General features: G+C 35.6%; 1 protein-coding gene across 7 annotated transcripts in view; it reads left to right on the top strand.

The window, feature by feature from the left end:
* Ahi1 (Abelson helper integration site 1) overlaps window positions 1-24,031 on the top strand; it is a 200,696-nt gene that overhangs the window by 68,645 nt on the left and 108,020 nt on the right. For all 7 annotated transcript variants that reach the window (XR_015001719.2, XM_085689094.2, XM_085689079.2 and 4 more), the window contains exons 18-19: window positions 2,341-2,461; window positions 20,051-20,106. Coding sequence is in view for 6 of the 7 variants with exons in the window: in XM_085689094.2 (XP_085545220.2) it covers window positions 2,341-2,461; window positions 20,051-20,106 (177 nt within the window). In the remaining variant the exon portion in view is untranslated. The remainder of the gene's footprint in view (window positions 1-2,340; window positions 2,462-20,050; window positions 20,107-24,031) is intronic.

Here is a 24,031-nt window from a genome sequence, read left to right as displayed (position 1 = left end):
ACAGTTATTATTATTTTCCTTCCTCTAAATGAAATTCTAAATATATGTCAGATCACTTTGAAAATCTTTTGACTTCTAATTTCAAATCCCCACTAATCATAATTGATTGCTATCTCAAATCTTTTAAATTGAGTTACCTGCTCTATAATGTTGGTACTCATCACTTTATTAACATTTGAGTGGTATCCAAAAAAAGATGTCAGGAAAGATCAGAATCATAAAAATTGCTTAGGGAAAACATATAATTATTGTGCTCCCCCCCACACAACATTAATGCATTTTAAAGTGTGTTGAAGCTTCTTGTTTGAGCAGAGGCATTTGACATGCTGTTTTAACTTTCTGCTATTCATTTTTGTTTTAGCACAGATGAAACGCCAAAGAGAAAGATTGTGAAAGACACATTATGTGCATATCCATATCCATGGCATAGATATAGACTTAGAATTATATAATTACAACCCTAGGATACACCTGCTCATTTACATCGCACTTTAGATACACTGGTTAACATGTCTGAAAATGATTTCCAAGAATGCAAAAGTAAAACTAACAAGTGGCTCTAACAAGAGGTTAATTAGTTAAGTGATAAATGTCTTTTCATATGTAGAAACTTCCACTAAAAACAGAATTCAGAAATAATTACTTACTGCATCATCTACATTAGATTTGCCTGATTATCTGATGAATGATATTAATACTTAATATTTATTCAGTACTATGTTTGTATTACACTTTATAGTTTATTTTCACAGAGAGAAGTAGTGGATATTTTATAACACAGACGAAGCCCTGCCATTGCACAATACCACCAGCACTGCTTAACCTATTTACTGTATTGCCTAGTACTTGTAAGTAGAATATTACAATTCCATGTCATATTTAATGGCACATTCTTATTAAAGCACATATATAACTTTTATTGAAATCTCCATTTATAGGTGATTGATGAATCTCAAAGGATTTTTTGTTATTTAGTAGCATATAGTTAGAGTATATTAACTTTGGCCAGAGCTTATTAATGGAGCCTGAGAATTTTTCCATTTGGCAATCAGTTAACACTGATGTGGTTTTGACTCCTTCTAATTATTGTGGCTGGGAACATAGCTCTGGGGTGCTTGCCTAGCATGTGTAGAGTCCTGATTTGATTCCCATAGTCATACCATGAAAAGTTATTATTTTTAATGTTTTATGAGATAACATAACGATTTTGATTTTCTAGAGCTGTATTGCTGTATGGTCTTAATTAAGTTTTCTCCAGTCTGATTCATGAGACAGATAAAGGGTGTGTGTGTATGTGTGTGTGTGTGTGTGTGTGTGTGTAAACCATAGCCCAACATTAGCCTAAATAGAACACATCATTTTTAAACATTAATGCAATGAAAATCCTAGAAAAGTTCTGTGTGGTTTTGATTCTTTAAAGAAATGTAAATAAAATAAAAAGAAAGACATTTTTACATAGCAATATTTATATATAGTATGTTACCTTTGTATTTTGTTAATTCAAAGATTATTTGAATTTGAAGTGAATTTTAAACCTTAGGCTATCTCAATTTTTTAAAAAAGGGGATCACATTTTATGATTCTAAGAAAATATAAAATGAAGTTTTCATAGTGAACAAGATTAGATTTTCCTCAAATTAGTTATATTCTAAGATAAATTTGCTAATAAACTTTTTAACTATTTTAGTGAACTAGTCAGATGAAAATGCACTTGTTATACATTTAATTTCTTGGAACTGTTATACTCAGAACAATCATGGTAGGTTTTACATGTTATAGTATTTTATATTTACTTGTGGAAACTTTGATTATCATTTTTAATCAATCATTCTGTGTTTAGTCTTAAACAAAAAGATTTTTATGCCATGGAAACTTTTTCATGAAGTTAGAGTATAATGTATTATATCTGTACCTATAAACCTGAATAGCACAGCTGTTCTCTGTTCCATTGGAAAAAGGGACTTCTTTGCTATTTCACAAAAATACTAGAAAAATGTGGGTAGAAAACATTTGAATTTTCTTATTTATAAACAATCAAGGAGTCGCTTTTATATTTGCATTTCTTTGAAACTTAAGCTCCCCGTATTTTAAATTGTTGCATAGTGTCAATTCCAGAGTAAGTAGATTAGAAAGGTCAATTATTTTGAGTCATCATCTTCCCTCATTAATAAAAACTTGTCCTGTCTCCCAGCTGTAAAAACCAACCATCCAAGTCACCACCATTCCCCTCCATCTGTTGCATGTCCTGTTTTGGATACTAAGCAAATCTTTCTCATCTAGTTTTTGCATCCATAACCCAGGAAATCTAAGGTGCTTTCTGATTTCTCTTTCCTATTACAGGTCAACAAAAATCTCTCAATGACTTCACCACCACCAGGCCCTACAAAGAAGCAGAGGGTGAAGCAGTCGTTTGTGCTGACCACGGATGAGATTATTCATCAGTTTGGGTTCCCTCAGACTGGTGAGCAGCTTCCTGCTTTGCATATTTGTTTAAATGTTCAGTGCTATTTTTTAATGAATGTACTTATTTCTATTCAGAAATAACACTTCTGCAATCTAATAGTCAATTCTCACACTTGACAAAAGAGATGCTCTCCAAGCATCTCTCCCCCCTTTTCATAAAGAAATAATTTTGTTTCCTAAAATAGCAATGATTGTAAAGTTCAGAATTGGTAATGTTAACATTAACTACCTTGAGCTTATATACTGTTAAGGAGATCATTTCAAACAATATTTAGACGTGTACAATATTAAATCTGACTGAGTTTTTCAGTTGAATAAAAGAACTATGGCTTATAGACAATTTTATTTTTAACTGTTTGTAAATTACAATATTCTTTCTACTACATAGTATTCTTTACTACTGCTAGTATTCTTTCTTTCTTCTATTTTTTCTAATTAAAAATTATTTAATCAAGAACTGAAAAATTACAAAATACTTATCTGTGATGAAGAGACTAATATAAAAATTTTAAACTTGAATAGTTGAATTTAACTTACCCAGAAATTTGGGAGCCATATCACTTTTCTTCTGTGAAGACATTTGGAATTTATCATTATAGAGGTTATGTTAATCTCTATATAAATTATATACTTTAATGAGGAAATGCTTAGATTTAGAAATTTTTTTCTCAGTATTTATTGAGCTATATATTTAGAAATCTAACATATAATCCTTGTTGTAACTATTATTACACCTGTCTTAGAATTTTTATTACAAAACTGAAAATGGTATTTAGTGAGGTAACTCTTAAGTTTGAAGTGACAAAAAAAAACATTTTGTAAGTGTAAAGTACTATATAAATTTGACATCTACATCATAAACATGCTTGTAAGCCAAGTCTAAAAATACATGAAATCCTAATTTTAAAGCACTACAATAACTAAGTTTTTCCACATCTTAGGAGTTTAATTTCTAATGCTTTAGATGTCCACCAGAATTTATAACAGTAATACCTATCACTGTTATATATTATGGAAAGTGTACCATGTAGTGTACCCATCACACATTTATTCCATATACTGCACAGGAATATTTGACTTGAGTTAAAGGTTTTCCTTTCAATGACTAGAAAGGAAGAGATCGCTCTTGTCCATCAGTTCTTAACGTTTTTCTGCCGAGTCAGTTTTTTTCCCCCCTGGGAAGAAACTTGGTCTCAAAGGCATAGATGTTGAGTATCTGGTTGCATTGCTATATTATCTTAAATCAGTTTGAGAAATTTTTTATGCCTGCCAGCCAATAAGGTATAGATAGCATAAAGACGTTCCTGTTCTGTGGAGGGAAAGAACAGGAAGGACAGATGGGAAGTCTCTAGCAGCAGGGAGAGTGATTCTCACAGAAACAGATAATATAAAGATTCAGAATGGAGAAACAGCTGGATCTCACAAAGGGGCTCGTGCAAGCTTCAGCAACTTAGGTGGGAGTCGTTCCATTTGCCTCAGACTTTCATAGCAGTGAGTTCTGTGAGTTTGCATATTTGTATCATGTGTGTCTATTCAGAGGCGTACTATCTCAGAGGCATTGCCAGTGAGCTGTAGGATGCAGGTAATGTGGCTATGCCTGACTTTGTTTTGGTCACTAATATGCTTGACCTCATTTTAAGTCATAACCTTCCTAGAAAGTTTATATATATTATATATAAGATAAAATATATGATCAGTGGTAAATGACTACTAGCTGGGCATCCCATTCTTGGGAGGCAGTGGATCCCTTGAGTTGAAGGCTAGCCTGGACTACCGAGTGAGTTCCAGGACATTCAGGGCTACACACAGAGAAACCCTGTCTCAAAAAACAAACAAACAAGTTAGTCTTTGTGGAAAAAAATTGTCACTCACAGCCAGATGAACTGGTGTTCAGCCCTAGCCCCAGTTGTAATTGACTGTAGAGTCTTGAACAATGTCTTTCGGATTTAGTTTTCTCAACCCTGCAGACAATTGAGGCATTTGGTTTCTATCAGAAAATTCTGTAATTCTAGGGGGTATGTCTAGAAGGAGATTGAGAGAAGAGTTGTAGTGAGTAAGTTCAAAATAAATCATATGTCATTCTTAAAGAATTGATAAAAATATTTTAGAAAAAAATTTACTACTTGTCTATTATTCAAATAAATTTTAAATGTGGCTAAATAGGTGTTCTTAATTATACAAATATGTTAGGATATGAAATATAGAAACACCAAAACAAATAATGTGCATATAATATATAAAAATAGAAATTTTAGGGGTTGGAGAGATGACTATGTGTGTAAGAGTGAATATTTGTTTTGCAAAGAACCTGAGTTCAATTTCCTCTGACAAGCAGCCTGGAACTCCAAAGCCCTCTTCTGGACTCCACAGGTCCCTGTACTCAAAGGAGCTCGTACCCATATATACACATATATGGTCATACATGACTAAAAATAAAATAAATCTTGAAATCTATTTATTTGTGTGTGTGTGTGTGTGTGTGCGCGCACACACACACACATTATATACACACACACTGAGATATAAACCTTCACTAAAAGCCCAGATGAAATGTGCAGGCCCTACAGTGTTTAGTACAGGAGAAAGCTTTCGTCCAGAAATGTAATGGATGACCTATTAGCACTAATAGAAACGGACTTTGCGCCATAGACTATGTAGAAAAGTGCTTGTATGAACTTATACTCTGAAGTGAGTTTATGTTAACCTTATTTATTCAAGGCAAGTTCTAGGAAATTGGGAATGCTAGAAAAGTAAGCATTTCTTTCTTAAATGGCTTACAATCCTCAAACGTTAGAAAATACTTTGTTCTGAAATCGTTGTGAATGGTTCTTTGTTATAGCCTTTTAAAGATGTGTAGTATTACAGTCCCTGCTTTCAAGAAACAGATGCTGTGCTTGGGGAGATAACTGAGTTTGTAGTAAATTAAGCTCGTGTGGTGAATTCTGAAAGCGCAGGTTTAAAAAGAGTGTCGCTGGAAAGCAGTAGCACAGAGCAGTTATGAGGCTCCCGGACTGCACATCCAGGCCAACCTCTGCTGCCTGACCTCCAGCCCTACTGCTGAGGTCACATCTTCATGGTGCAGTGCTCCGCCCCCTGCTCAGTTGCCTGTGGCAAAGACAGATTGTGGTTAAACTATACTAAACCAGGAATTCACTTTCAATTTTCTATAGAGAATAAGTTACCCAAGGCATGACTATGAGAAGTATATCACATGCTATGAGAGAAACTATGTTTTAAAACTTATGTGAGAAACAAGCTAAAGTGGGAAGGGGCTGCAATGAAATACCTACTTTAGGTATTATTCATTGAGATATTTCTCCAAACCCCTGATAAGGAAATAATAAATAAGTCAACCTTTTTAAATTTTGAACTATACCTTTATTAAGTAATTTTTTAAATGAAATTCTAATTCTTATATTTTAGGTGAAATTACAGGTTACAGTTCATGTATGCTTTATGATATAGTGATATATATATATATATATATATATATATATAAAGTGTTTTCAAAAATTGGAGAGCTCTCAAAATTGTAAGCTAACAGCACACCTGAATGTTCTAGAACAAAAAGAAGAAATAATGCCTAAAAGAAGATTACAAGAAATACTCAAACTCAGGGATGAAATCAATAAAATAGACACAACAATATCAAAAACAATATAAATAATCGATAAAATAATTAGTTCTTTGAGAAAATCATTAAGATTGAGAAACCCTTAGCCAATTTAACTAAAAGATGAAGGGAGATGGTCCAAACTAATAGAATTAGAGATGAAAGGGGAACATAACAACAGACAGTGATGAAATCCAGAGACTCATAAGGACATACTTCTAAAACCTATATGCCACTAAATTGGAAAATCAAAATTGCTTCCATATATTTTTAATATGATAAAGAAATACCAACTAATAGCACCTCGTCTTTACAGAATCATTTGAAATGTTATGTGTATCTTCATTTACTCCACAACAAAATTCTATAGAAGTTAAACATGAATCATGCTGAGTAAAATCATTTAAATCTTCCAAGAGCTTGAACCTGTCATTCGGTGAACTTACAGTGAATCTGAGAAGTGGGGGAATGGCTTGCCATGAGTCATGCAGCCGGTAGCAGCTCCATCTAACTCAATGCTTCATTCTCACCCATTCAGACTGGCAATCCCTAAGGAGGGCACGAATTTAGGAGGGCAAGGAGTCTCCTTGTTCAAGGGCCTCAGAGAGACTGTGCTTCTGTGTGCTTCTAGCTTCTTTTCTGCCAGTAGCAGATAGTCACTTTGCCAGGTTTTTCAGAAAAATAGAAACTTGAACAGTGCTATTTGGGAAAGTATGGTTTTTGAGACTTAGGTGATTTCTTAATTCTTGATTATTAATAAATTCACATTTCCTTTGACCTTTAAATAGAATTGTGTTTGCCATTTATTACAGGTTTTTTTTTGTTTTTTTGTTTGTTTTTGTTTTTTTTTCTTGAAGTCTGGGTTCTAGTGTAATGTGGCATTTGATCTCTAGTGAAATAAAGAGGCTCTCTGGAGAGACATTTTATTCTGTGTTGTTTTGCCTAAATCTAGGTCCCATTCAACCACCTTGGTAAGTCTTTGCTGTTGAGATAGATTTTAAAATATGACACTGGGCATGGGAGTACATACATGGTGTCCCACTCACTCAGAAGTCTGAGGCAGGAAGGAGACCCGAGCCTACAACTTCAAGACCAACCTGGACCACAAAGCAAAATCCTAAGTGTGGATTAGTTAATAATATACCCAATCACTGTTAATAATTAGTTAATAATATACTCATTGCTATGAGTAGATGGGGAGAAAATATGAAAAAAATTAGTTGCTGGCAGTGCAGTGTTTGTATCATCTCTGCAAATTATTGTTCAAAGAGATTATTTTATGTATTCGGTGTATTTTTCATATCATTTCTCTAAATTAAATGTAATTCAGATTAAATAGATAAGTCAAGCAAGATAAAGTAACTTTATTCATTTAATCTTCATATCTTTTTAATTACAAACCTGGGTTTGGATTACATCTAACCTGGAAACATGATGATTCTTGCATTTCAAAGGAAAAATACATTTTGGCAAAAAATAGGAGATAGAATGACTCAATAAACACAGCTGATGTTGAGGGGGTTTCCATTTTAAAGAAAGTAAATTAAGCTTCAAAGAGTTTTCTCAGCCCATCAGAGTTGGCAGAGCTCTCTGCCAGTGTTACTTAATGAACTTCAAACTGTTCATTGAAAAAGAGTGTCTATTGAATTCTTATTTCAAACTTTTCAAAATTCCAGAATTTCAATTCAGTGGTGAGATAAATGGAAAGAATTAATTAATTCTCATAGATTAAAGATAATCTACAGAATTAACTGATTTTTCTGTAAGCAGGTATCTTTAACTGTACTTTATGTTATTAAAAAGAATCAGAGTGCTTTTTAATGTGTAGTTTTTGAAAGAAAGACTTTATTTTTTAAAAAAATCACTTTTTAGAATTCAGCATATACACCCCTCTCCAACTAGATGCACCTACATTTCCTACTTCACAGTATTGCTAGGTTCGTAAAAATATTTTTGACTTTGAAATACACAAAATATTTAGAGATTAAATATCATGAGGTTATCCACAGTTTCCCCATTCTCATTTTGAAATCATGTAACTTGCATTCCAGCTAAAGTAACAGAGGAAATCTTATTTAAGACCTGGCCTAATAAACTGTTCTGCCGTTGTTGCTCAGCAAGTCACCTAACTATTTTACCTTCTTCTAAAGAGCGGTCAGTCGACCAAACAGTATGCTGATGCTGACTGATGAGAGTAAGAACTTAAATAGATGGGAGGAGCCAGTAGTTGTGGTCAGCATGCTTAAGGCCCTGGGTTTGATTCCCCACACCTTAAAATCAATTTTTTTTAAGACCTTGCCTTCAAAGAATCAGCAGGTTTTGTCGTTACTGTTGTTGTCAGAAACGGACAAGAAAGCAAATGAGTGTCGTTCAGTAAAGAACACCTAAGTCAGACTTAGGGCCCAGGTCAAGGCAAGACAGAATTGAAATAGTCAGTAATTGCTGAACTGAGTGTTTTAAGAGTTAGTACATATTAAAGAGAGAGGACCTTTAAAGCTGAGGAGTGGAAAGAGTCTGCAGCGACTCCCATGTATTAAGTGGACACTATCATGCCTCATCTTCCTGCTTTTTCATGAAGAATTTCGAGATCTAACATGGAAACATGCAGTGTGAAATCACTTGTAAAATGACGGAGCAACCCAATGTAGAGGATACCACTTTAATTTTCTAGCACTCATCCAACAATAGTAGCTTATTCCATAACTAACATAATTTTTAATTATAAAAGTAAAGCTAGGATGAATATGTAGTGATGTAAATTCTGAAGCCATCCCTCCAATCTACCAGAGGTCAAGACTTCCTTCCAAAGCCGATGGTCATGCCATTCTGTCCCCCTAATCATCAGTCAACCCCAGCGTCTGAGGATGGGACACATTTCATATTTGAATTTTTCTGATCACTGGCAGATCTTAATTGCTTGGACTTGTCCTTTAACACATCATTATTTATATTCCCTTGTTCAAAACAGAGACTTCATTTATTAGAGTTTGTCTTTGTACTTGGAACCTGTGAACCTTGTGTTTGATGTCTGCATTAAAGGTGTGGGTTACTATTTCACTCCCCAGAAGAGGATTGTTCTTAAGTATTCAGTGATTGGTATTAATCTACTATTATTAATTTAGCCTCCATTTATAATAGTAATTAACGTTATTATAATTGGATTGTTTCTAACACTGTTGATAGTTTAAAATATATGCTACATGTAATTTCTCATTTTTAAAAATATTATTATCAACATTAATGGATGATTGCCATGCCCAGGGATATGCATTTATCATGACTATCCCCATGGAGCATTAATTCCCTCCTAGTTTAGGAGGGAGAATATGAATTTTTATATGAGAATGTAAACTTTTCTCATTTAAGTCAGAAGATTCAAATGAGCTTGTATCTGCCTGCTGTTTCCTAGACATTTATGTTCTGAGAAAATCATTTTTATTCAGTTTTTATAGAGTCCATATGGTTTAAGCCTTACAACTTTCAGCCTTTCCCCCATCTGTTCAAAATAAGAAACTTACTCAACTCTTACTTCTTAGTCACTTCATTGTGTGCTGCTATGGTGTTTGTTTGTTTGGATTTTTCTTTTCAGGAGCCTTCATAGCGTATTGCAGTATTTGCACAGTTGGTATACTAATTGCCAATGGAAAATAAAAACATGCAACTAGAAATTGTAAGCTGTAGGAAAACTTTAAATAAGGTCTAATTTACTATTTAATATAAAAACTATGTAACCCTAACATAACCAAAGTGTAAATTTATATCTTAATGATACTCTTGATATTCACTTTTTCTAAAGCTTTCCAGTTGGCGTGTTAAATATTTAATTTTATCTATTTTCATTCTGGAGATTTGAAAGTTATCTGTGACATCTTTTTATAGAAAGTTCAAATATAAAATTGTAAAGATTAGGAAAAGTTGAACAGAGCTATTATGTGTGTGACTGAAATAAATATAAAATCTAATCTGACAGAAAACATTTATTCTTACAAATGTGTAGCAAGATATATATGCTAATTCGTTTCTATGGATGCAGCAGAATGCCATGTTGCCTTGAGTGTACAGTCCTCAGAGAAGTGTCTGTGATTTCTGAAGTGGTCTCATGGGTGAGACCACAGTGCCATTCTTGCTGATGAAAGCGTGGGACTCACCTTTGACACCTCCCTCCTTCTGTCTACCCCAGAGTTCTCTAGTTTCCTTGTTTTAACTCTCTCAATTGATAGGCTGCCCCCTCTTCTGTCTGGGATGACTTCTCCAGTAGTCACATGTTATAGGTGTCATTACATCTGCCTAAGTCTTTCAAAGTTCTGATCTCCATTTTCATCTATATTGGCATGCGTGTTCTATGTTTTACTTCATGCCAGTGGCTTTTCTTTATTTGTTGGTCATGTCTTCAGATGGAGAAGCAGTTAGAAATATGGCTTACCTCTTCAACTCTGTGAAGAACTGTAATCTCACTGGTTTGTTTGCCCATGTCCATCTATTAAAGTTTTTTATTTGTGGCTAGAACAAATAATGCACAATATATATTTCAGATAAATAGGAAAAGAATGTCAGAATAATTGCAAAATGAGAATACCTGGGACAGGGTCTTTACTCTAGAAGCCTTCACTCCTCCCAGTGTTCTTTCGGAAACTGATTCTTCTTCTCCCTGTCTGTGGTTAATGCTGGACAACTCCTCCTCACTCCCCCATCCTCCCCCCCACACACACCCCTGTTATTTAGGGCTGGCAACCTATTTGCCTTAAAAATGTTTTACCTTTGAGTCTTTGCTATTCTCAGGTTTCCTTGAGTTCAACTTCCGCCGGATATGCTGGCTCCATGTTCATAGGTTTTATGATAGCCAGGATGGCGTTCATACCAACCGCAGCACCCACCCCACGGAAAGTTTCTAGGAGAGGTTTCTAGTCATTTCCATTGTTCTGGGTTTGAACTTCCTATCTGTTCTTTTCGAGTTCTGCAGCGGCCCTGGCGCTGCTAGTCCCGGTGGGCAGTTCTGCTCCCTATCTTATTTGACCCATCATCAGCTTCTGATACGTTTGGTTACTTCTTAGTGCATGGTTTCCGGTCACCACACTCTCTTGATTTTTCTCTTATCTTATAAGTCCCTCCTCTTTATTTTCTTATGCTGGATGCTTCCTGGTTCCTGACATGTCTCAACAGACTACTCCTCCACAGTTCAGCTCTTTTTTGTTACCTGCATATACTGGCATCCTTGGTAGCTACAGAACTTAAAATCAAAACTGAGATACCAGTGACTGTCTAATGTTTTACATTCGGCCTGGACATCTTTCCTGAAGTCCAGATGTGCACAGTCCATTACAGTAGCCCCTAAGACTCGTGTGACTGTTAAGTATGTGAAATGTAGGTAGTGTGACTTTGGAACTCAAACTTTAGTTTAAAAACTTTATATGACCTGTAGATATCATACATAATTCAGCTCTATTTAATCTATTTCTATTTAAGTTTTCATTATCTGATCCTAAGAAAATCATTTGTTAAAGAATTGTTGGTTTTTAATTCGATATGAATAATGCTTTTAATAACATATTTCCTTAGATGGGGTTTAGATTCCTTTATCAACCCAATTTTGACCATGTTATTAAAAGAAATCTTGTTGCTAGGCATGGTGACATGTATTTGTAAATTCTATTCTCAGGAGGTTGGGACCAAAAGGATCCTGAGTTGAAGGTTAACCTTCACTACAAAGGGAATTTGAAGCCAGCCTGGGTTGTATCTAGGATCTTGTTTCAAAAAGTAGCAAAAAATATGCTGAATGAGTTGCAGAGAGATTCTATATATTTCTTACTTTTATCATTTAAGTTGATGCATGAGATTCTAGTAGCACTAAGCCAAGAGAATTTAGATATATATTCCATTATTTATGCTATGACCTTGAGTGACCTTTTCTCATCTTGTGATGGAAAATTAGTGGTAGTGTTTATTTGTAATGTTTAGTGCTGGTAGAAATATTTAAATGCCAAAATATATGTAGCTTCCAATATAGTAGAAGTTGCAGAAGTCTGTTGTATGGCTGCATTCAGAATCGCTCTACTGAGTAACCCTTCTTTTGAAATTTCCTAACTTCCCACTAAATGTTACAAAGGGAAAGCACAATGTTCAAAGACAAACTTTAATGACTCTTTTTTGTTAAAATTCTTATTCCTCTGGTACATATGTATTATTTCAAAATACAGCTTTTTAGAGTACCAATTAAAATGTTTCCACGGCAGAAGCATTTTCTGTTCTGTCATTCCAAGTAGAAGACTGAGTAATTCCTGCCATTGCCGAAATGCTGCATTTTTGTAAGTTCATGCGGTGCCTCCAGGGAGAGCAGTGTTGGCAGTTAGTTCACTCAAGGTAAGGACTAAAGGAAAGCAAGAGGGGCCTGCTTATAAAATGACTAAATTACTTTGACCAGGTATAATTTCACCATTATTTGCACACTTGAGAATAAAATCGCTTACTGTCTTAATATAGGTTACTGTCAACCATTTATGACATCTTACTATTTTTATAATTTTAAAGTTGACAGCTTTTAAGATTTTCATATAATAAGGCATATAAAGTAATATTAGAATTTAGTTCAAAGTACTCAAATTTTAGGACAAATTTTTCTTTAATCTCTACCCTGATAATAAACTTAAAGCATGGTTTTAAGGAAGTGAATATGCCATCATTACTAGGCTATCCTCTAATTGCTTAGTGTCACAGTGATTCACCTTCTGTTCTAAGCAGTGCGTGGACACCGCGCCCCTTCCAGTTACACATGACCAGTGCGGTCACGTGTCTCACACCAGTGCTGCTCACAGCCATTCTAGGAGTCTACAATTTTTAAATAATATTTAATAGTATTTTATTTACTAATTTACTTAGAGTGGGCATTTCTATAACCAAGTATGCATGTTCCTCATGCTTCCTTCCTTAACAAGAGATAAAATATAATCTATGACTTAGATTAAGAATGTAAGATTGTCTGACTCAAGCTAATACTTAATTAGAGCTCTAACAAAATAAACTTCGGGTTTTAAAGCATCTTAAGATGTCAGTGTTACAAGCTCTGGGAGGAAAAGAGCTGTCTACGTTAAGTTCTCAGTTACTCCTTCTCAGACAGCTGCCCACCTAGGGTCTGAACTGAGAGTCCCAAGGCTTCCCTGAAAGAACTTAAGTGTGTGCTTTTGCATTTTGTGGTTTATTCAGTTTGGGTTGAGTAGTGAGTGTCTATGATATCATAAAACTTACTGGTAATGTGTTCTGGAAATGAATATCCATCATGTATTGAAAATAATCAACTAACAGTGGAAATTAGGTCCAGGATCCTGACCTTCTGGTAAGTCTAGAGACCTCAAGATCAAAGCAATGTTGATTTGTATTTTCCAGAATTTTAAGTATACATTTTCAGGAAGCTGTTTCCCTGAAAGATAAAAAAAATGAATGAAATGTAAAGAATGGCTCTTTGTGTTGTTCTTAGTCAGCACCTTGCCTGCCAGGCTGCGAGCCAGGGTGATGAGGAATACGGAAAGTGACAAATGACTGAGCAGGGTGATTGGTCAGTGCTTCAGAATAGTGTGGAAGGGTTTGCCTTACAAATGTCTAATAAGGAGACTATGTGCTCATTGCAATGTAATTTTCTCTCTGAAAATGTGCATAGCATATTTTCATAACTAGTGAATTTAAAAATGACTTTTGCACAGTTCTTAACCCTTTTTAAAGTAGAATCAGAAGCACTTTATTTTTGACAGAAATCTTCTAATAAAAGTTCTTTGGCTTTAAAAAATAAATACTTATACTTAAAAAAGTAGTCCATGCAATTCCTGAGGGCCTGCTCTGGTCAGGGCCGCAGCCCAGCACGTGGTAAGGAGTACATGAGAGTGTGTCCTCGTGCTCCCCCAGTCTAGAGACCAGCAGGCAAAGAAGCCATGGTGCTATGACGGCCCTGAGTTTAAACCACGCTGTGGGGACACAAGGAGAGAATAAATCTGATTCATGTATAACTTTATAAAATGTTCTTAGTTCCATGGTCACATTTAGAAATCTGTGCTGTGTCTGCAATATAGAGTACTATTGTCTGCTCAAGGGATTTGCTAAATGGTAGTTCAGACCTGAGATTCTGAATTTTGTCACTGAGCTTTGGCAGAACTAGTGTATCCCAAGTCCTGTGGGCATTCAATGGCTACCCTACTTTTAGGACTAGAGCTGCTGACAGGGCTGCAGTGTCCTGAGAGTGAGTAATGCATTCGTGTTGTCATATAGACAGGAGATACATCCATGCACTTGTAGGTGTGTGTGCTTGGTCTGTGTATTTGTCCTTCTTTTGGTTGAGACTGAGCTCCGCATAGTTATGGCTTTTGAATTTGAGAAAAATAGGAAGGGATTGGGCTTCTCATTTTTGCCATTTAATAATCCCTGAGCTTCTTTTTTGTTTTTGTTTGGTTTGACTTTTTTATTTGTTTTTTGTTTGTTTGTTTTGTTTTGTTTTGTTTTTTGTTTTTGTTTTTGTTTTTTGTTTTGGTTTGGTTTGTTTGTTTGGTTTTTTTGAGACAGGATTTCTCTGTGTAGCTTTCCTGGAACTAGCTCTTGTAGACCAAACTGGCCTAAAAGTCACAGAGATCCACCTGCCTCTGTCTCCTGGGTGCTGGGTTTAAAGGCGTGCGCTGCTGCCTTTGGTAGTGACATTACGAAGACATTATCTTAGTCTTTTAATCTGTATTTTGAAGTAAGTATTTAAAGAGTTGAAAGCAAAACAATTTTAAAAAGCTAGTGACAAAGGCAGTTATAAGAATTATAAATGAACTTTTTACTGAAAATTAATTTTTTTCAAATGTATATTTTGATCACAGTTTCCAGACCCTTTCCACACACCCCCATCCAACTCCATGTCTTATTTCTTTCTTTCTTTAGGAAAAAAAAAAGTCAATTAAAAAGAAAAAAGAATAAAACAAAGCAAACATGCAAGACACACATACATGCGCACACACACAAAACCCATAAAAAATGTTGCATCACAGCCACAACAGATAAGCAAAAGACAAATAAGTAAAAAAGCTTTCCCAAGTAAAACATTATAAGATAAAACATCTCCAAAAATATTATTAAGCTCATTTTGTGTAACATGAGGGGGTCTGCTTGTTTGGGGGTTTCTTTCCCGCCCTGTCCCCCAGCTGTTTAGTCCCAGAGAAAAATCACACATGGATCTCTGCAAGTTATAAAGCTGGTTGGCCCGTTAGGTCAGGCTTCTTACTGGCTAACTCTCTCATCTTGATTAACCCATTTTTCTGATCTATGTTAGCCATGTGGCTCAGTACCTTTTTCAGTGGGGCAGCTCACATCCTGCTGCTTGGGTGATCTGGGCAGGAGTGGGAGGAATCAACTTCCTCCTCCCCAGAATTCTCCTGCTCTCCTTGCATCATTTCCACTTCCTGTCTGGTTTTCCCGCCTACACCTCCTGCCTGGCCAATCAGCGTTTTATTTAAAACATGATTGACAGAATACAGACAATTTTCCCCGCACCAATTTTGTGTTGGCCATCTATTGTTGGGTAGGGAGCCTGCACTTAAGTGTGGTTTGTATAACCAGTGAGACTCCATTGGAAAAAAATAGTTTTTCTTAGCAAGCAATAATCAGTTGGAGATAGATTCTGTGTTAGGAATGGAGGCCTGTGTCCACTTCCCCTCTCAGTAGAGTCTATCTGGCTTGGATTCGCCACAGTCTCTGAGTTCATATGTGCAGTCCTGTTGTGTCAGGAAGGCACTGTTTCCTTGGTGTCCTCCATCCCCCCTGGCTCTCACAGTCTTTCTTTCTCCTCTTCTGTATACTTTCCTGATCCCTGAATGGGGAGGGTTTGATGAAGCAGCCCATTTAGAATTGAGTACTCCCAGGTCTCACTCTGCACACTGTCCAGTTGTGGGTCTCTGTTAGTGCTCATCTCCTGCTAGAGAAAACCTCTCTGATGATGGCTCAGTGGGACACTCAGGAATGTGATCTTTTATAGAGAAAATGGATAGGATGTTTTTAAATCTGACTTCTCTTTAATTAAAGGCATAGGAAATTTCTAAATCATGGTTATGCTTAAAACTTATAATTTTTCTTTAGAAATTAAATTTTATTATTGCCATTATTTGTAAATAATGTAATTAGATTCCCATCTTCCAAAATTGTCAACATCTTGCCAATCTAATAAATAAACCATTTCTTCACTGTTTGCTTTCTTAAACTTTGCTCTTAGTTTTAGTTGTTTTGTTTTAATTATAAAGATACTTTATTCTTATATATTCAGATCTGAAATGCAAAATCATATATTAAGTAAGGACCCAGTAGTGTTTCTGCCTGAGGGCACTAGATCCATTGAAAGTCTAAATTTACAAATCTTTCATTGGTATTCTAGATAATCCTATATAGATAAATGTTGGGTATATCTTAGCCTTGTAGTGAAAAATACAATAAATAAGTAAATAAATAAACATAGAAGAAATGGCATGTAATGTAGAGAAAACGTATATGCTCTTCATTAAAATGATGAAATATTTGAGATAGTCAAATAAAGAGTAGAGATGGAGTTGGACTCACTTTTCAGATGCTGTGATCCATTGTCCCCATTGGCTTCTGAGCCCATGACAAGCACAATAACATGGCAGGGAGTGGATGACCTAGCACAGCTGCTCACTTGATGATAGACAGAGAGCAGGAAGATCTTCAACCCTATTGTCTCCTTCCAGGGCACAGTACTAGCAACCTTAGTTTTTCCCATGGAAAAACTAATCCATTGATCAGGCTTCCAATACATGGTGTGTAGAGAAAATTTAAGATCCAAACCATAGGATAGGATCACATGCAGTATAAGGACGATTGCTTTATTAATTGATTTATTTATTTTTAACTTCATTGTTGTATGGGTTTGTGGGGGTGGAGGAAGTCAGACAAAAGCTTTGTAGAGTCAGGTCTCTCCTTCCACCTCTGTATGGGCTCCAGGGATTAAACTCAAGTCTAGGTTTGTGCATTAAGTGCCTTTACCCAGTAAGTTCTCACTGGCCTAATAGTTGCTATTTAAATAGATTAGTCAAAGAATATTCTCTTTAAAAAGCTGATATTTGAACAGAGTTTGACAGAAGAAAGACAGTAAGTGTTATCTAGAAAATAGTGTCTCTCCAAGCAAGAACCAAGGCAGGAGTGTAGTGTGTGTGTGTGTGTGTGTGTGTGTGTGTGTGTGAGAGAGAGAGAGAGAGAGAGAGAGAGAGAGAGTCATGCTGTATAACATAGGCTATTCTTGGGTCCAGTAATCCCTTGCCTCAAACTTCTAAGTGCTGGGATTATAAGTGTATGCTACACCTCTGGTGTGAATTTAATATTTTATTAGTATTTGAGAAAGAGTGGAACAGATCTTCTAAGAGTGGCATAGGCTGGGAACTCTTCTGAGAACTGTGAGTGGACAAGCAACTGAGTTCACATATCTCATAAATTCCTGTCAGTTTTTGAATACAAACAGTATGTCTCCAAAATTAGGTTATTGATAAATTGATTGTAATATGAATAATTATCCCTAAAATAGAATTTATTTTGTTTTTATTTTGTCTATATGAATGTTTTGCTTGGATGTACAGGCCTGCCCACATATGTGCCTAATGCCTTCAGAGACCAGAGGAGTGTGTTGGATTCCCTGGAGGTGGAGTTACAGATGCTTGTGAGCCATGGTGTGGGTGCCAAGAATCAGGTCCTCTGGAAGAGCAGCCAGTGTTCTCAACCACTGAACCTACAAAGATAGTTTTTGTTAATTATAAAGCAGCAAAAACTAATGAGAGGGTTATAAATAATTCATCCCTCTGGTTTGGTAAAAATTACTACTTTTCAATAAATATAACTTGAAATTTTTCATTTTATTTTGTATTTTATATATGAGTGGTTTTCCTAAATGAATGTGCACCTTGTGTGTGCAGTGCCCATGGAGGCCAGAAGGGGGCATTGAATCTTCTGGAATTAGAGTTACAGACAGTTTGGGGTACCTTTGTGGGTTCTGAAAATTGAACCTGTGTTATCTGGAAGAGCAGTCAGGGATCTTAACCACTGAGCCATATCTCCAGCACCAAATATTACTTTTGAGCAAGTCAGTCAGTATATAAGTATAAATATATATTATAACAACTTGCATAATTAACATGTTTGTCATTATAGGCATGTGGTTGATAATCAAATGCTGAGACAAAACTAAAATAGTGCTATAAATTTATATCTGCTTTTCTTTCTGGAAACTTCATACATCTGATGAAAAGAAGGACTTTACTATGTAACCACAGTACCAGTATCATACATGAAAAGTAGTACTGGCTTTGTAAAACTATCGAACTGAAATCTGAAAGATTTCCTTTTTTTTTCCTCTGCAATTGTTGTTCAAGCTTTTAAGAATGTGAATAAAGGGAATGTTTTGTTTTGTTCTTATCCTTTTAAATTACTTTTTATTTCTAACTAAACAAGACAACTCTCACATGAAAGCAAATGAGCCGTTCCCCACTCTGCTCATTGATTGCAGCTAGGGTAGAAGATATGCGGGACAATAGAAATTGCACAAAATGACAAAAACCAAAATTGTTTAAAATTTTTCCAATTTTTGTCTTTTTTTTGACTCAAAGGTAAGATCAGTCTGTGAATGAATGTCTTTTCTTTGGGGTTACCTTAAAGACTTTACACTTAAGGAAAAACCCTGCCTCGTTTGCTCTACTTTATTTTTTCAGTCCAGAACAGTTCTGTTTTATTACACTATTTCATCTTTTTCTCTGAGTACCAGATAGGCACTCAGTAAATATTAGTTGGTTGGACCAAGGCTCTAAAGTACTTCATAAGCTATTGGCAAACAATAGGCCCTGAAAATGTGGGAGGAGTTGTTTTTGTATTGCTTGAAGGCTTGTTTTGTTTTCTGACTAGAAGTTACTTATTTCTTATTTTTCTGTCTCTAGAGGACTGTGACAGACACCCTCAGCTTCCTCAGTGCTGACATGCACCACTGTACTCAGCTCTTGAAGAAAAAAAAGTTTAAATGAAGCAAAGCTGCATTCTTAAATGTATTATGCTTCATTTTTAAAGATATTATAGGGTTTTTTTTGATCCCTCTTCACCCTTTTTACTTTAAGAAAGTCAGATAAGTACTTACAAAAGAGTGAAACTTAGCATTTTGCTTATCCTGGGAATTTTGTGAATTGCTAGTAGTAGACTTCGTAGTTCTCACCGCCAGCATCTGTGTGACAGCCATTGGCATTATTTGATCAAACTGTTCTAATATATTGTTACAAACTCACATGTTTGCTACTGGACAGACACTAAAAAGTAAGTGAGACCCACATCTGTGTTCATTTTTAGCTTGTGCCTGACTTTGAACTAATGTCTTACAGATCAGATGCGGGGTGTTATGTATTTTACAGGATTCTTATGACAAAGAAATGCAATAAAGGACACTGGGAACAAAAAGATAAGTCTACATGTGATAAAAGGGTATTTCTCAAGATTAGCCTTATTGTTGCCGTTGTAAAGAGAGAGAAAGCAGAACTTTCTGACAGCCTGTGGTGACTGAATAAATAACAGAATACATCACAGTAGGAAGTCATATCAAAGAAAAATTCAAATGGATTTATTTATTCTTTTGGGGAAATAAGGAAGCAGTGATTCTTTCACAGCTTTTATGGTGTTACATTATAAATCTAATGACCTCAAGTCAGAAATAGAACTTTCCCAGAAGAATTGCAGCCGAGACCAGATAATGGTAGAAGTTCTGTGCTGAGAGCAGCATATGAATACATCATCAACAGTTGCTAGATGCCACCCGAGGAGGAAAAGTGGCTTAGCTGACCTCACCAACTGTTCCTGACCAGAGAATTGGTGACAGTTTGGACGAATCCTGCCTTCTGAGGAACATTTCTTTCTTATGAACTCTATAACTCTATGATGTTTTCAAGGTAATGAGCATAATAACCAAAGGTTTCTTCCTTTCTGCAGCATTTATCAGCATAGAAAGAAGGCCTTTCACCCGTCAAGTAGATGCACCACCAATGGTAAGGGACTCTCTCTCCCTTCCTCCATCCCTCCCTCTCCCCCCTCCTTGTTAAGACCGATAAGAAACTACAAGATGGTGCTGGTTGATGACACCATTCCTGAAAACACTTGCACCTTCTCTTTCCCAAAGTCACAGCCCTACAAGAAATTAATTTCATGTTGACAATAAAAGAAAACCTAATTTTTGCCAAAATATAGGAAAATAATATGCAATCTTAACAGCCACGTGTTTATATTTCAACTAAAATAATTTATACTTTTAATAATGTAAATATATAATATGATACTTGCTTTTAAGTTGAATTATTTTCTAGAATAATATTATTTAGAGTGGATGTTTTATTGTAGTAAAAGAATTCCCTATTGCTCAGTTTCTCTTAAAAGTTATTTTACTGCATTATTATGGGAGTGACATTGTACCTGTTGTCTAGACAACAAAAGACAGTTAGTTATACTGTTTACTATAGTAACATACATAGAATGGTGTTTTCTTTTAGTCTCTGAACATACTTGTATGGAATAAGCCCAGGTAACTAGCTTCCAGTTGGAATTTTCCTCAGATGATGTCATCTAGAGGATATCTGCTTTCCCTTCAGCATAGTCTCCTCACCGTTGGTATGTCTTCCAAGCTCTTCAAATCACTCACCGTTTTCTGTTGTGAGGAACAGCTCATCATTTTTAAAGGAAATAGAAACAATATTGAACTACATTTGGATATTGTCTTGTGATTAAAAATTGCCTTCCTAGAAAACTGACTTTATTATATATTTGATTAGTTTAATGTTTTTTATCATCTAAGGTATGATATGTATGTGATGTTAGTCACCAACAAAACCATAAAAAATATTCAACTGTAGGGTCGGTCCAGTTCTCCTCAGTAAATACACTAAGAGAGTAGCCACAACATTATGTAAGTTTGATTCATTACTAAAATTAGAAGCTGAACTAGGAAATTTGTTATTTTTAATGTATTTGAGTAATGTACTCAGTCTTTAGATTATTTTCATACTTTTGAAATCTAATTTAATCTTACAGGCATTCCTATGGCACCTGTGTCAAATTTCTGCTTCATATGTAGATTCTAGAACCCTAAAAAGTACAACCCATCAGTTTTCTTGTTATGTCGTTTCTGAGATGATTATAGATGAATTTCTGTTATTAATTTGTGAAGTATTAGAGCCCAATCCACATGGAATCAAGAACAGGGATGTTATTAGTACTTATGGCAGGTATACAGTAATGACCCCAGAAGAACCCTGAGGTCGGAGCTGGTTCTCATGCATGTAGTGCTTGACTGTTGTCTTACGATTCTGCTCCCTTGGCTGGATCATGAATGGTAGCTACTAATGAATTCTTACCATTTTACCCCATACAGTCAACACATTTTTGCATACATACCATACACACACCTGTGTGTGTGCATGTGAGTGTGTGTGTGTGTGAACTTCCCAAACCTCCAGCCCTCTTTTTATAGGTTGTTCTGAGGTAGGACCAGCTACTCTATGTGTTCCTTTGCTACAAACTGAAGAATGTTTTGCCCGCGGCTGCAGTTCTTCAGCCTGCTAACAGTCTCGGCCCTTCCCCACAGAATCACAAGTCTTTTCCTATCTGATACCCTGAGGTTCTCAGGACAGATTAAGTCTGACTTTTGCAGAAGTATATTTCTACATAACTTTTGTCCTTGAGCTCTTTAATTGTTTAAGAGGCCAATATATTTATGGGAAAAAGAAGGCAATCAGTCCTTAAAATTATCACCATGAAATATTTGTAAATCCAAACCTTGTATTCCCTGGCCTGAAGAGCTCATTGTTAAGCCCCTTTTGTGCCCAAAAACAAAATAGAAAGGGAATCACCCAAGATTTGAAAATGGCTGGTGCTGGACCCTAACTGACATCTTGAACTTGTCTGGAAACCTCAGTGTCTCTCATTCCTACCTGTTACTGTTCTTTCTTTGCTCTTGCTCCTAGTGCGCCAGCAAACAGCCCATGCCTTGTAGAGTGCTAAATGCTAGTTGTGACTCTTTAGCCATGAGGCCAGGGAGTAACTAATATTTCTCAGCCTCTGTCCCAGGAAATGGTGAACTGCTTCTTCATAGTCCCAGGTGGAATTCTGAAGAGTTTTCAGTTAAATATATGGTTATAGGGGCGATTTTGCTTCTTAACACTGTAATGCTGTGCCACATAAGTAAATATAGATTAGCCTGAAAACAAAACCACCACTGTGCCTTTGTTCTACATTGCCTAGCCCTCTTTTCAATTTACTTACTTACTTTTTATTTTCATTTGTTACATGAACACATGAGCATTGTTGGGTCGGGGACTTGTCTTTGGCATACATAGCACCCTGTTTTTGCACTACCTTTAATGGAGTTAGGGCTGTGCCTGAATGGATTGATGCCCTGCATCAAATGAGTCAGACCACCCTTTTGATTTCTGTACTGAGCTGGTGTTTTGCTTTTCCTTGTTTAGAAGTGAGGACTGAGTTGTGGCCTGGCATGTTAGGCAGGTGCTCTCCCACTGAGCTGCACTCCCAGCCCTGCAAAGGCCGAGTTCTTAATCTTGTCTGTACCTGAGAGTGCATTTCCAAGATACGTTTTCCAAAAAAACAAAAAAAAAGAGATGAATTACTTAAGTATACATATCTAAAACTATCTCTCAGTATTCTTGGTGCAATCATATTTTTATTTGGTAGTATGACTTTTAAAAATATAATAGAAGTTGATCATCTCTGCCTTCTGGCAGAGTCTTAGGCAAGTTATTGGACATTAGCCGAGTATTCTTTTTTATAGCTAACCTGTTAGGCCTGCTTGTACATTATGGGCTTTATTTTATATGTACCTAATATCCCAGTTCTGATTTGAAGATTAAAACTGTAACTTTCTTCATGCTGACTTCTTTGCTGAGCAGTATTCACTTGAACACTCTACAAAAACGCAAACAAGGCACATTAGTCGATTATATGAAAATTGGATGATTATAGAAAGATTATATGAAAATAATTAGATTATGCCCTTTAAAAACTAGTCTGTGCACCTGCTGATGGCCTGTGGCAAGGTAAGGGTAAATTATCAGCCTCTAATTTTTCAGAGGTCTTTTTCTGAACCCTGAAAGGCAGGTGTAAAAGTTAGTTAATAGTTAAGTCAGCATAGGCGTGAGTCCTTTACTTGCTTTAAATGAAGGACTTATTTGCAAATCAAAAAGAAGCCCCAACCAACATGAGTAAATGTTCCTCGGAAATACAGTTAAAGTATACCTGCCGTTTAATATGTTATCATATGCATAGCATGTCATTTTATGTTTTGTGGCATGTTATTATGCTTGCAGAAGACATTAAAACATAGTAAGCCATGCCAAATGTACACATGCTTCTTAGTGATTTGAGTTTTTTTTAATCTCCTCAATAAAATAATAAATCAAAATGCAAACAATATCAAAATGGCCTATTCTGATTAATGACTTGAATTTTTTGCAAAGTTCCTCCCTTTCACATCTGTAACAATTACTAATATGCTTTGCTCTTCATTTTTTCAGTGATCCTGTTACTGAGTACACATTTTCTTTTAATAGATGGATTTGAAGCAGTTTTAAGATTATAGTTTATATTTTCTGAGAAGTTTATATTTGCACATCTGCTACAACAGGTTCAGACAAAGTACAGTCTCTTATTAGGTTTATGCCTGTTGTGAAATAACTATTATTTGTCAAAGTAGCCCTTTCATCATTAGGATTTAAAATATCCAAATTGACTTGAAATTTGAATGTTAGCTCAATAGTTGGTCTTATATTCATTCTTTAGATTAACAGTAAAGTTTTTAAAGGTTAACTGATGAATTTTTGTCACATAACTTAGTAGTATTAAACCTTAAAGTTTTAGACTTGTTTTGTTACTTTTTAAATATTTGAGGTGTTCATGGCCTCAACACTA

Source organism: Myodes glareolus, chromosome 1 (assembly GCF_982192425.1).
Source record: "Myodes glareolus chromosome 1, mMyoGla1.1, whole genome shotgun sequence".
In the NCBI taxonomy this organism is placed as follows: domain Eukaryota; kingdom Metazoa; phylum Chordata; class Mammalia; order Rodentia; family Cricetidae; genus Myodes; species Myodes glareolus.
Note: the sequence above shows the minus strand (reverse complement) of the source record. Positions and strands in the feature narration are given on the sequence as shown.